Here is a 13,728-nt window from a genome sequence, read left to right on the forward strand (position 1 = left end):
TTGGCAACAAAATGCACTTTCAAGAGCTTTCAAAGGAAATATTTTATTTGTTTTTTTTAGAAAACCAATAAACTACATGTGGAATAAATAGGTTAGACACAACCATACTTCTGTACAAGACATTTCTATTATAGACTGGGAAAGAAAAAAAAACAATATGTTCCCAATGAATACATTTTGCTTAAGGTTTCAAAGATTGAACTACAGAAGGCAATAGTTTGGCGAAAGACTGTGGCAAAACCATAAGGGTAGCAAAAACGTATTTGTATAAATATATACATTTTATTTTTCAAGCATAAGTAACATTTCGAGAAAGTCATACTTAGTGTTTACATTCCAGCACTGCTGGACTGAGTATGAGGTATTCGCACAGCTATCTACCCATTACCTGGCTGTGTTACAATCTAATCAATGTCAGGTTTTTCCTTGGACGACGACGCATGCGGTCAGTACAGTTGCTGCTGAAAGAAACAGTAATTTGTGAATTTCATGTATCAATGTGGTGCTATTATTGTATCCCTTGTGGACGCCGGAAGGTTGTAGTGCTGTTGAAATGGCAACCAGCATTTCAAAGCTTGGTATGAATGCCAGCCACAGTTTAAGTTGTACATTAATGCAAAGGAAAAGTTGTCTTTGAAAAAAAAAAAAAGAAACCAAAATGTTGGCACTTGGAGAATTGTGTAGACAGATGAGACAAAAGGAATGAAAAATTCATTTTCGAAGTAACACAAATGTGCTCAACCAAGCAGGTCCTATGCTACAAGCTATGGTCTTCACAGGAGAAGTTGGATAACTTGTGACTAGTACCATTTGCCTTTCTTTATATTTAGCTACTTGTGGTGAAATCTCACTAAACTACAGCAGCAGAAATCAGTTACTTTCAGCGTGATTTATAAAACAGTGTGTTGACCTTCCTGAGTGAACAAGAAAAGGTGAGTGATACTAATTTTTTTTAATTGCAAATGGCAGTTGATATCAATGCCAATTTGGAAAAACTATGGCGGTTCCAGTGCCGTTTCAATTGACAATACTGATCTTAGCAAAAGAAATAGCATGTAGTGATTGTAGGACAGCAAGATCTGTTTTAGAATCAGTTCAATATCTCACAGCTTGATTCATTACTCAGATAATGATGATCCCGACCTGCCCTCCACACTAAAAATGACCGCAAGAGACGGGTTTTCTGGATTAAAGTGAATAGATGGTAGTAGGGAAGAGTGCAGAACTGAAGAAAACCTCCTATGTTGTGATGTCTGACAGCTGGCAGAAGATAGTTAACTTTCTTCAGAGGAAGAATCGATTTTCCCTTTTTTGCTTGGAGGAGCACCATCTTCCAAATCCTTCAAAAGAAACCACTGAATTAGTTATAAAGCAGAAAATACCACCGAGATATAAATGTTTTACTTTGATGCAAGTGATGCGCATGTACCTGGGCTGATTTGGAAGAGTCTAAAAAGTGTTCGGAATCCCCCTGTGACTTGCTGTCCCTTTTGGCTGTTATAGATTCTGATGAGCAGTGGTTTTGTTCTGAAAGTAAAGAAGTGCTATTAGAGATCCCCTAAAATCCAACAGCACAGATAGATGAAAGCGGATAATGGGTCACTAACCATTTTTATGATCTTGAACAGATGAAGGCTGTTTGGAAGGATATTGGTCACTTTTCAAGTCATTGCTGTCATTCTGAGAAGCTGCCATGGGTTCAGGTACAGGACTAGTGTTGTTGCTGGTCTCTTGCTTCAGTGGAGAGGAGTCTGCAATGGAGCTCTGGTTACTGTTATCATCTGTATGTAGAAAAGAGAAACATGATTAACAGGGTGTTACAAATGATTTGAGAGATGCCTGAAAAACTTTCATGCAGCATATAATTGTTAATAGATAGTTACAAGATAGAACAACAATCAACATCAATTAATGTGTAGTAAAACTGTTTCAACAACCCCGCTCTGTTGGTTAAGAAGGATAATGGCCCATTGAAAGCTATTAATAATAATAATATTAGTGCTGTCAAATGATTAATCGCATCCAGAATAAAAGTTTTTGTTTACACAATATATGCATGTGTACAGTGTATATTTATTTACATATAAAGACACACACAGCATATATTTTGAAAACTTTTACATGTATTTGCATGTATATATTTATATCAATATAAATTATATCATATATAATTGTATTTAATATAGAAACATTACATTTTTCTTAAATATATAAATGCATGTGTATTTATGTATACACATTTTGTAAATCAAAACTTTTATTTTGGATGCGATTAATCTTTTGACAGCACTAATAATAATAATAATATTTCAAAATGCATAATTGATATGAATTTACAGGTACTTTCTGGCATACTTAAATATTTCAGGAATCCATAATAGATCAACTGTTTGGGAATACCAAAGATCACAATTTGGTTTAAAAATTACTTTAATTTACAATAATTGTCAAGTCACATAGCCTAAAATGGACTGAGAATTATTGTGTGATTGGCGCCTGATAACTGTCAGGTCTAGAGCATTACCATGCATATCCATCATTCCAGGAGAAGAGCTGTTCTCAGGGGTCGTGACCTCAGAACCATATTTGTCATCTTTTCCTTTCTTCTTTTTCTTGCTCTTCTGTGTGACAAAAGGGCATTTTCAAATGAACAAATTAAAATTTAAAATATACAGTGTAGAAAATATTGCCTTGTATTTGTAACGCTACAACTAAAACATTTAATGATCTGGGCCACCAGCAAATAAATAAATAAATGGCACTAGTAACCTCAATGACAGTATGAATGTACCTTTACTAATTGAAAAAAAAATACATCAAGATATTTAACATCACAATATTATATCAGTATGTTAATGCCAATAATCCCCGTTTTAGTATTATTGTATTCATTTTTGGGAATAAGAGATTGAAAAAGATTGATCTGTTATATTGGCCATAACATAATTTTTATTTAATTTTTTTTGGGTAACTGGTATCAAAAAGAATTGCAATAAGTTTATCATGGTGATTAAAGATGACTTACATCATCTGACTTGGGCTCTGTCACTGGTACCCACTTGTAGATTCGCAGTGACGTGTCTCCAACAGTCACCCATTTCTTCTCCCTGGAGATGCATGACATTGTTAGATATCAAAGTCAAAGGAGACCGAAAACAAATGAGTTTAACAGAGGATTAATTATTTAAACATTTACATTTATAGGCATCTCTATTCATTGTGTAATATATATATAGAAAGAGAATATATATTTAAAGAATATAAACTGTCGCGGATATCAACAATGCATCTATACTCTATAAATATACAGATTATAAAGCGAGGTCAAGTCTTTAGTGGAGAATGGTTGTGCAGAACAATACTAGTTACCATAATTACATTTAAACTGATACCACGTTAAAATCATTTTAGTATTTTAAAGTTTGGAAAGATACTATTGTTGGGGTTAAATTTAATCTAATGACCTTTCTTGTAAAATGTATTGTGATTTAAGTTGAGCAGTTTAAGCTAAATGTTTAGGTGTGTGTGAAAGTGGAGGCGAAGCCTGAGTTTAAAGCTCCGCGCGTGGATTAAACTCTTCTCACGCGCGCCGTCGCTCAGGAGCGCGAGTCACTTGCTCTCAGATGAGATGAAAGAGTCAAACATCCGTTCAGCGGCACTTTTTTGTTCGGCACGGATGCATGTCTCGAGTTCCTCAAGTCAGCCCGTTCGGTTACTATTCAGCCGGCATTACAGGCTCAAACAGCAAAGCCTTCATGTGACTGCAACGAAATGGCTTCTAGGTTCAACCCACATAAAAATTTAATGGAAGAAAAAATGCGATCTAAATTTTTCCAAACTAAATCTTTAAAAGCCGACAAAAAGAGCAGCCGCGCGAAGAAACGCAGAAACAGTACATCTGAATGAAATTGGAGTGGAAAAAACGGTCTCTTTCCTTTCATTTCATTGTTTCTCGTTGTCTCTCCTCCCCCACAAGCTGTCTGTGCTGTTCGTTAACGGCTAGACGCTCTCTCTTACCATCTCCGCACTTTTTCAATTGCAGCCATAACCCGCTTGATGTCATCTTTCGCCCTGCTCCGCGTCTCCGCTCGAACCGACCTGCCCGACATTACTGCTGTTGGTAAAATATCTTTTTGCTCGCTGCCTGTTTAGACACAATGCGAATGCACACAGCACAGGAGAGAGGCGGGGTTTGTGCGCCTGCGCTGACGCCAAATGCCCTGAAAGCATGAGAGACTCGGTCAATGCGGCTTCGCCTTTCGCTCCTTTGTCTAGCGAAAAGAGCACAGAGAACGATATTTAACAGTTTGTGGAGTGAGACGATCAAATCGAAACGATGACTACGACATCCACACATGTTTTACACGCGTATCTGGAAAAAATGGAGACCGACAATCGACAGTATGTCGTCCAACAACAACGTTTATTTCCGTATGATTTTATCTCCATCTGCGTTCCAGAAAAGTAAAAACAAGCAAATGTGAAAATACACCAAAGCAACAGTCTAGTAACCACAAGAATAATGTAATGCGATCAAAGAAATGTTTGTTTCAAATGATTTGTTTCAGAAAGCTTCAGATGCTACAGATCGTCATCGTGCCCATGTTCTTGAGGAAGTTCCTGGGTGGCTTCAGAAAACCCCAAGATATCTGTGGCAAATGTGTCCATGCTGATTTCAGGAGGCAGCATGCTCCCAAGTAGAGATTCTGTACGGGACAGACAGTAGTCAAAATTGGTACATTTTGAAATTAACTTTCAACCTTTTTGGCAAAACATTCCTTGACCTCAAGAAAGTTATGTTAATACAGTTCAGATGACAGTATAACATCTACAATGACAAGCTACAGTATTATTCACACTTTTGAACACAGTGCTTTGAACACAGACCACTGTTTGTTTATGGTACATCTTTAATCTAAGATTTAAAAACGGTCATGTCTAATGGCATCCTGCACACCAATATTCAAATCACTGGCCACCTGAGATTTTAGAATGGAGATAAAGGTTAGGATCATGATTGTCAGTTATTCTACAGTCCACTGTGTTATGTACTGTATGTTAGCACTGTTTGCTTTTGAGACCTTGAAACGCTGACGTGTGATGTCAGACTTAACATTCAGGAAGAAAGCCATTAAATTTAGTTTAAGGTGCACAGGTATATTTGTAGCGATAGACAACAATACATTGGGTCAAAATTATCGATTTTTCTTTTATGCCAAAAATTGTTAGGTTATTAAGTAAAGATCATGTTGCATGAAGATTTTTTATCATACCTACCGTAAATATATCAAAACGTAATATGGATTTCTAAGAACTTAATTTGATTGATTTTCTCAATATTTAGATTTTTTTTTTGCACCATCATGTTACAGATTTTCAAATAGTTGTATCTCAGCCAAAAATTGTCCCATCCTAACAAAACATACATCCATGTGAAACATAAAAATGGACCCTTATGATTGGTTTTGTGGTCCAAGTTCACATTTGTCCATCAGTATGGTGGTTCACAGGAGTTTTGCCTACCTGTGCAACTGGCTCCCTCTCCACTAATACCTACAAGCGTTGTAAAGCATTCAGCCAAGTCATCCTCAGTCATATGTTCACCTGAAATGAATTACAAGTATTTACTATTCTAGTCTTTTTCCGTTAATTATAATGTATCTGGTATCTCATATTGCAAGATACCAAATGTAAAGTATTGGTAAAGCTCATAAAAATGCATTACCTCTAGCCTGCAGTAACTCCAGCAGTTCGTCTCTGTCAATTGTATATCTGCCCCTTTCGTCTGGCTTTCCAAGCACCTGGAAGGCATTGCACAGCTCCTGTCTGGCAATGCCAGAGGCAGGTCTGTGGTTGACATACAGCTTAATGAACTCCTCCAAATCAATGTCCGTCACGTAATTTCTGGTCTCAGCATAGCGGCTGAACTTCACCTCATTTTGCATGTCTTCCAGCTTCAACAAAACAAAAATATGTTGACAAAAGATTGAGTGGTAGCTGACCCATCGATGACAGTCCTGTATGGTAGAATCAACTGTGATTGCAACAACACTTGTACCTCTTGCTCTGTTGGATAGAAGCCAAGCGCTCTCATTAAGAAGGGCACATCAGCTAGAGGTATGCGTGTGGACACAAGCCGTGTTTCCATGGTGTCAAGGTCCTGATTTTGTAGTTGACAGTAGTAAAAATATTCCTCCATCTCCTAAAGGACAAATCATAAGATTTGCTGTCTATTGGTAGGCCTGGTAAATGTTAAGAGAGCAATATTAAGCTGATTATTAAGATAAAATTAGGTAAATCCTGAAAAACTGCTAAAAAATACATTAAGGACAACGAGAAAAAAACAAAGGATTAGAAGAGAGATCTCAAACCCTGAAGAGTTGTCCATCTCTCCCTCCTTCCAGAAGATTGTAGAAGGGCACCATGTCTTTCCCTCCTAGAGCTGCTGATGCCTCCAATGATCTTCATATATGCAAATGTAAAAACAGAATTGTGAGGTTGCAAACACAGTTACAATCCTAAAATTCATTATACTACTTTTAAACTATACTATTATTATACACATATATTTCATGACCTCATATTCGTTAAGCAACAACTGCATTATATATTATGAATTAGTTGAGTAGTCAGCTGCAAAAAACAGTGGATTTCTGCATTGGACACATGTTCTCAAAACTCACGACAAATTGAGCTCCCATGAGAAGACGGTGCAGTCTTGTCCTCCAGCAGTAAAAGCATATCTACCATCATACGAGCAAGCCAGAGTTGACACGCCTGTTGAGTGACAGATCATTGCAAAGGACTTGTGAGGGTTTCCATCCAGAGGCAAAATCTGAATGCCAACCTACATCAAAAGGGGAAAAAAAACAGGAATGAAAAGGAGATTTAAAACATTAAATCTAAATAGTAAAGGCAATAAAACTGGAATGATTCAGTTACAGAAGAGTAATTAATGAAATTTTGGTTTATTTTATAGGGCCTTAAAAACACTTTATACCTTATCTTGTGTTATATATGCCATGTAACGAGAATTAGGGTCACCATCCTTAGATGAAGGTAGGATGGCCATCTTTTTCACTGGAGAACCATAAGATGGCCCGAAGACTGTTTTTCTGTATAAAGCACAATATCAAAAACAGATATGCAAAATCAGAGAGAGAATTTTTTTTTTTTTATGAGTTAATTCAATTTGAGTCTGTTTTTTTTTTTTTTTTCAAAAACATACTGTTTATTCAGAAAATAAATCAAATCTCACTGACTGAAACATTTATTGAAAACTTGCATTCATTTAATAACAAAACACTGCTGTGGCTTTATTGTAGTATATTTGCATAGAAACAGAAAAATAAGGGAGTGACTAACAATATATGTCTAAAATTTTATTTCTTCAGTGTTAACTTTTTGTTTATTGAAATGTTGTATGAATCATGCTACTTTTAGTGCTGTAATTATTTTTGCCACTTGGTCTGTGGCTTTGCTGATATATTTGGAAATATAGCATTAGAGCATCACATATATAGCATTCCTGCTTCAGTTTTTATAATCCCAATTTGAGCATAAAATAATTTACAGATATGTTATCCTAACCCAATTCAATAAATAATACTGTGTTATTTAAGTTTTAGAATGTTAAAGAGGGCCATTCTATTTCTTATTACCTTGTTTACATTGTGTTTACACTAGCTATGCATAAAATTGTGATAAATATTATTCAGTGTGTTTTACTTCAAACATCCAAGCGATAAAACCAGACTATTATTATTTCCCCGTTGGGTCCTCATTCATTATTTTGGGCTTCAGGAAACCTGTAAGTCCACTGACCTTCACATTAGTATTACCTCACTTAACATGAAGTCATTTCCCTTCACTTATGATGAAAAATGTACTTAGGATTTGTCTTCCGTTCCTTTGTCCATAGCCATAACAGAATAACTAACTTATTTCCCTTTAAAATTCCATATAAAAAAATATCCTCGAAACTCCATTATATTATCCAATTTGGGTTTCCATTTTAATTTAAAATTCAATTTTAATTTATCTACAAATCATATTGAGACAGAATTGTTTGACTTTTGGTTCATTTGAAATTCAGCAAACATATCAACCAGATTGCTGTTATTTCAGTGATATTTCTATTTGTTCTGCCTATAGGAAGACTGCAAACCTGCACATTTTGGAGGTAGCATTGAAAAGCTTCATCTTATACAGGTTGGAAGCTGTAAGGAGGAAGTGTTCAGGTGTCAAAGGAGGATACCACACCATGCAGGTGGGCACAGCACTCTGCTCGATACGTTCAGAACTCAAAATCAACAACCCATCTTCACCACTATTCTGCAGATCATACTCCACCTGTTCAGAACAGACAGGATAGATGATACGTTTAGCACAGGTCAACAAGTTAAACGCATACCAAGGGTGCAAGATCATACAGGAACACAGGGACTCACCAGCCAGCGATCCATGCCAAGAGAGAGGAGGCGAGGCTGACTGCTGTCTAAATCCACTCCAAACAGCAGGTCCTGAATGGGTTTATAATGCGAGTGGTGCCTGCCCTGGTATTTCCAAACCTCCTGGGTCCCCTCTTTACATCGAAGGAGCAACGTCACAGCTTTTCCAGTGTCCTGAAATAAGAAAAATACAAAAAGAAAATATAGATCTACATAACAAAAATGCCCTCATTAAATCTCGAACATTAATTTTTTTTTATCCTTGAGGTCCACTTAAAATCTTAGCAATGTTTCTGTGCCAAAAACAGTCATATTTAAAATATTCTTTTCACATTATTTCTCAATGTGACAGGTTCACATAACAGTCTGTGCTGAAATGGGCAGTACAAACTGAACTAAAAGAAAAATCCAACTCCTACTAACTGCGGCAGCCAGGTAGCGTGAGTCCTGAGAAAAAGTTAGATGGGTAATGCTGTCCTGACTGTAGTGGAAACACTCTTTACCATCACTCTGAAGTGTACAGGCATCAACAATCTGCAGAGCCCCACTGGCAAAGCCCACTGCTAGGTAAAAACCTAGAACATGACAAATTCATAGACATGCATACTGGGATAGTATATAATCACATCATCCATACAAACATTTGCTATTGTAAAAATTTTTTTTAATATGTTGTATAAATCGAATGCAAGCAGTCTTAAACTCTTAAATCAGACAATGTGCCATTATACAACAAGAAATGTAAAATGTTTTTTACATATATTAACTGTATTATAATATGAATGAGGTCTTGTTTTCTAGTTCACCTTGTGGATCATAGGTAATACACTGGATCTGTTTGTGGGGCTGGAAAACCCTGCTGCAGACTGCTTCTTTATGCTCATAATCCCAAACCTTAATGGTCCCACTGTGGCTGCCCATAGCTACTAGTGACTGTTTAGGATGGCAGGCAACTGCTTCTAGAGGTTCTGCATGTTCCTTTAGAAGGGTCTGTGAAACATTTCTCTGTGCATTTACATGTACTGCAGTTGCATGAGTTGTGGAGACAACAAAATTTCTGTAAATGGAGGGAGAGAAACATTTTATTGCATTACAGAGTTTACAACTGACCATACTTTAAAGAGACAGTTCAACCCCCCCAAAAAAAACAATCCTGACATCATGTACTGATCCTCAAGTTGTTCCAAATCTTTACAAATTAACTTTGTCTGTGGAACACAAAAGACGATATATTGAGAATGCTTCAATATGTTGTCCATATAAATGGAAGTCAATAGTTACCAACATTTTTCAAAATATCTTTTTTTATGTTCAGCAGAGAAAAAAAAGTCATAAAGGTTTGGAATTACACTAGGGGGAATAAATGATAAAGTTTCCCTCTTTAAACATAAATTTAAGATCTAAATGTACTTTGTTACATGGATTGGTGCATTCAGTCCAGTTAACACTGTTGTTAGCAGTTTTTGCTTCTAACTGAGGACTTGAAATGCTAATTCAGTGAAGGAAAGTTTCTTTCTAAAAAATACAAAAATAAAGAAAATATATAAAATAATTCTTATATATAATGCTGACATGCATGTGTCCCCCACCTTATGACAAATGGCTTGGCATCCAGTGTGCAGTCTTTTGAATATCCCGGGTCGCTAATGGACGGCTTTTCTTTGGAAAAGGAGATGGAGCTGATAGGAACCAAACTAAACTCATTGTACACGTTGATGAGCTTGAGATTTCCATCATAGAATTTGATGTGGCCATTCACATCACCTGTTACTATAAAACTTGACAGTATACACATATTTTTTATAAAATAATGTCAGATAGACAAAAACAAAAACCATTAAATGCATAGCAAGGTGTTACATACAGCAAGTGAAAATGTAATAGGCTTTAGGATTACTGGAATTTATTGGAAGAAAAAAATACTAATGCACTCATTTGCCATATTCTGTATCTATGTGTCATATATACCTGTCAATCAAAGTCAGTACAGTGATTGCTTCCTTCTGGAGAGGCACAAGTTTTACAGCTTTCCTCACTACTGGTTGATGAGATTGAGTTTGCTTGTTCCAGAGAACTATATTCCCAGCTGAGGTGGCTGTAAAAGCAACAGCATCATAGTAGAAGATGGACTGGCTCAGGGAACCTAGCACCATATTGAAGGTCTGAATGGTGACAGATTTGCAAGAGGTCAATGCCAGTGACAGAGAAGAAAAACATCAAAACAGCACAAAAAATGATTCTGCCAACCTTGTCGGTAATTTCGGGAGCTGAGTATTCCAGATGTCCCCTTTCCTGAGCAGCAGAATGTATTATTATATATAAAGAACACTAAAACAGTAAATCAGAAATTTAAATAATGAATTAATTCCTACCCAGTTGTAGAAGAGAATTTGAGTGCTGCTGTTGCTGACCAACTGTGTGTTGTCAAAGGGATTAAAAAGTAGTTGATTCTGGGAAAACATGGAAAAAAATTTATTTGATATTTGATGTGACAACCAGTATTCATAAAGAAACAATCAAAGTGTAATTAAGACATTGTTGCTTTTGAACCCTCTATGTGTCACCTCTGTGTAAAAACCACATCAGTGCTGCAACATACCTGGAAACCATATTTTGGGCTGAGGTCAACTTGGCATTCTGGGCTTTCACTTTCATCTGTCCAGTTCCAAATACACACTCGCTGATGCACAGAAAAAAAGTACATTGATCAGTGTATTTGTAGCCAGTGATAATATTCTGTGGTTTCTTTTGATATTTTTACTCCAATCATCTTTATTAAACACATAATAGATGCTGGGAATACATCGCTCCTCATCGGTGCATCTAAGACAACATAAGATATCTACAGTGAGTCTATTGTAAAAAATATTATATTAGACAGCATAAAGCGTGAGGTTTCAGACCTGTACTGCTCCAGCTCCAACAGTCACCAGGTATTTTGAATCCTTTGATAGGGCCATGGCAGATACTCCACCCTCTGGATGACAGTCAAACAGTGTCCGCACAGGAATCCTGCAACATTTTATGGATCGGAAAGAAAAGAAATTCAGCCTGTCTGTTTAGTAAATTCATAGATATTACTGTGAATGACTTCATAATTCTTAATCGAAATGTCATAACTTGATTTTACATTGAAACAACAGATTTCTCTCTCTTACAAATCCCCTTTCTTACAATCGACTGCAAGCTCACATTCAGCTGATTTGCCTCCATCCAATTAACAATCAATAAATTGAACCAAATCCAGCCCAACATTTATTTATTTCCATTTAACTTGGATGTACGCCACAAAACAATGACTTTAACAGAACCATCAAGCAGATTTATACAAACGGTACGGTATAAATGGAATGTACCCTGTATAAGCGTCCCATATGATAACCAGACTCTCCTGGCCCATGTCTGCTGTCACAAGCCAGCGTCTGTCTTCACTAGCACACAAACATGTGATTGGACTGCAGTGGCCCTGTAGACACCAAACAACACATGAGCAACATTTTAACAATAGGATTTTACACTTTAGATCATATTTAACTTCATCATAATTAACTTTCTTAGTTTGTAGCAGTATGAGCCCCTTACTTGTAAAAGATGCTGAGCATTGGATGTGTGATCATACATGACAGCAACATGGGCACAAATGTACAAGATGACAAGTCTGTCTTCATCCTGCAGACTGAGAACAGGTAGAGTTTGATTCATCCCGTAAGCCCAATCAAGGACCTGCAAGTACAAAATACAAAGATTTAGATACACGTGTGAAAAAACTGAGGTATAGTAGGTACAGCATTAACACATTTTTCCTTTTTGACAATACAATAATTTTACATTTACAAGATCATTATTGTTTCTTGTTCAATATTGTTAGCTCTTAAAACCACTTGTCATTACATAAAATAGCCATGCATTATTTATGACATGTTGTCACTGTGAAATAAAATATTTTTAGTTTTAGAAGATACTGTGACTTAACATTGTAGTTGCATTGTAGTTATTTGGACGAACTATTTAAGATAATTAATATTTTGTTTAAAAAAATATTAAAATGGATTTGATCGAATCATTACCAGTGGGTGAGTTTTGGTTCTGGACTCCTTGGGAATGACAGACAGTGATGTGGCTGTGTAAACTTGGGAACCTGCAGCATCCTCTTGCAGACTGTATAACGTTAGTTCATTTCTTCCATCTTCATCTTCGTCGTGTACTTCTTTCTCTATCTGATTATTTTCTGTGTTTATCTGCTCACCTGCGTCTTCAGTTTCCGCATCTGCCCTGTCAGATGCAGTAGATGTCCCGTTTGTCGTTGACATTGTTCTGTGTGACTTGCGAGAGGAAAAGCTGGAGAATTTGTCCGGGCCACAACCAGATTCACGATATTACAGATGCAAACACCAGAACAGAACTTCTCCGCGTGGTGGTTAGCCAGGCTAATTTAGTCTATGTGCAGTCGAAAACAGTGTCTATGCCAAAGGTTTGTTTAAAAAAAAACTTTGAGTTGAATAATACACGAACACGAACGCAATACTGCTTGTTACCAATGCGAACGTCTAGTTTTTCTTTACCTATTCACTCTACTTACCCACGCTTACCGTTGCTAAGATACGGTCACGTGGGAGGGCAACGTACAGCTTTGCTCAGGAAAATCCTTCATTAAAAGGAGTGAAGTACAAAAATGTAATATTTTTTATGAAAATACGGGATTTTTTTTTCATAAAAAGTTCAAAAACAATTTTTTACATCCTTTCTGAATAAAGTAGTTCTCCAGTATCCGAAATTATTATTATTTGTTTAATCTTTAGACTTAAGTTAAATCTTTAGACGGGAAAAAAATTGTGAGTTACTTACATAAATAAATAAATGCTAACAGCCCAGCTCATCTGAACACTAACTGAAATTCGCCAGTGTGAATGCCAATGTTGTTTTATTTCATTTTCATGGTTACCAAACAGGTATTCAAATGATTACAGTGTATGGCAGTTTGAGCAACATACAAAAAAACAACAACAACATATAACACCATTTCTAGAGTTTCACTGCTAATAAACAAGTACTTGTATAATTGCACTTTTTTCATTTTAAACCTTTATTGAACTTTTAAAAAGTTGATAAAGTATCCCTGGTTTCCATAAACATTGTAGTATCCAGTTTATTATGAGTGTGCTTCTTCCCTATCAAATGTATCACAGTTTTTTTTTTTTTTTTTTTTTTTTTTTGTGGTTCCTTACAAAACGTTCAAAAGTGAACTCAACTCAGTTTATTCAGCTGCTGCCAACCAGTG

The 13,728-nt window shown here is 36.3% G+C and overlaps 2 protein-coding genes and 1 long non-coding RNA gene across 4 annotated transcripts; 1 reads left to right on the forward strand and 2 right to left on the reverse strand.

Annotated features, from left to right (window-relative positions):
• Positions 1-24: 24 nt before the first annotated feature.
• Positions 25-4,222, reverse strand: LOC127958438 (B-cell CLL/lymphoma 7 protein family member A). Of its 2 annotated transcripts, none has more exons than XM_052557306.1 (6): positions 4,018-4,222; positions 3,026-3,107; positions 2,525-2,618; positions 1,608-1,781; positions 1,430-1,527; positions 25-1,340 (listed from the first exon to the last, which is right to left on the reverse strand). In XM_052557306.1, the coding sequence occupies exons 1-6, from the start codon at positions 4,107-4,109 to the stop codon at positions 1,275-1,277; spliced, it is 606 nt and encodes a 201-aa protein (XP_052413266.1). In that variant the 5' UTR covers positions 4,110-4,222; the 3' UTR covers positions 25-1,274. The 2 variants fall into 2 exon arrangements, with proteins under 2 accessions (XP_052413266.1, XP_052413265.1); XM_052557305.1 differs by having other exon boundaries at positions 2,525-2,621; positions 4,018-4,198.
• Positions 4,223-4,253: 31 nt separating this feature from the next.
• LOC127958439 (uncharacterized) lies at positions 4,254-5,598 on the forward strand. Its single transcript, XR_008154033.1, has 2 exons — positions 4,254-4,401; positions 4,569-5,598. It is a non-coding gene; the product is annotated as an uncharacterized LOC127958439 (long non-coding RNA).
• LOC127958432 (cilia- and flagella-associated protein 251-like) lies at positions 4,562-13,025 on the reverse strand. The gene is made up of 20 exons (XM_052557298.1): positions 12,518-13,025; positions 12,033-12,173; positions 11,807-11,916; positions 11,354-11,462; positions 11,050-11,130; positions 10,823-10,900; positions 10,698-10,742; positions 10,419-10,612; positions 10,040-10,228; positions 9,257-9,507; positions 8,874-9,025; positions 8,451-8,624; positions 8,168-8,352; positions 7,001-7,115; positions 6,684-6,847; positions 6,372-6,462; positions 6,059-6,202; positions 5,726-5,954; positions 5,524-5,604; positions 4,562-4,706 (listed from the first exon to the last, which is right to left on the reverse strand). Exons 1-20 carry the CDS (start codon positions 12,758-12,760, stop codon positions 4,582-4,584), a joined length of 2,901 nt encoding a protein of 966 aa, XP_052413258.1. The 5' UTR covers positions 12,761-13,025; the 3' UTR covers positions 4,562-4,581.
• Between the last annotated feature and the right edge of the window lie 703 nt (positions 13,026-13,728).

The sequence above is a fragment of the Carassius gibelio genome, chromosome B5, assembly GCF_023724105.1.
Source record: "Carassius gibelio isolate Cgi1373 ecotype wild population from Czech Republic chromosome B5, carGib1.2-hapl.c, whole genome shotgun sequence".
NCBI lineage: Eukaryota > Metazoa > Chordata > Actinopteri > Cypriniformes > Cyprinidae > Carassius > Carassius gibelio.

Bases quoted from the DNA above. Each gene is read 5' to 3' on its own strand.
- LOC127958438 (XM_052557305.1), bottom strand. From the start codon at position 4,109: ATGTCGGGCAGGTCGGTTCGAGCGGAGACGCGGAGCAGGGCGAAAGAT. The intron at 3,108-4,017 runs GTAAGAGAGAGC...ATGCATCTCCAG, and splicing joins ATTGAAAAAGTGCGGAGATG to GGAGAAGAAATGGGTGACTG. The intron at 1,782-2,524 runs GTAATGCTCTAG...TTCTACATACAG, and splicing joins TGGAATGATGGATATGCATG to ATGATAACAGTAACCAGAGC.
- LOC127958432 (XM_052557298.1), bottom strand. From the start codon at position 12,760: ATGTCAACGACAAACGGGACATCTACTGCATCTGACAGGGCAGATGCG. The intron at 10,229-10,418 runs GTATATATGACA...TATACTGTCAAG, and splicing joins GTACTGACTTTGATTGACAG to TTTTATAGTAACAGGTGATG. The intron at 4,707-5,523 runs GTAGGCAAAACT...TGTCCCGTACAG, and splicing joins AGAGGGAGCCAGTTGCACAG to AATCTCTACTTGGGAGCATG.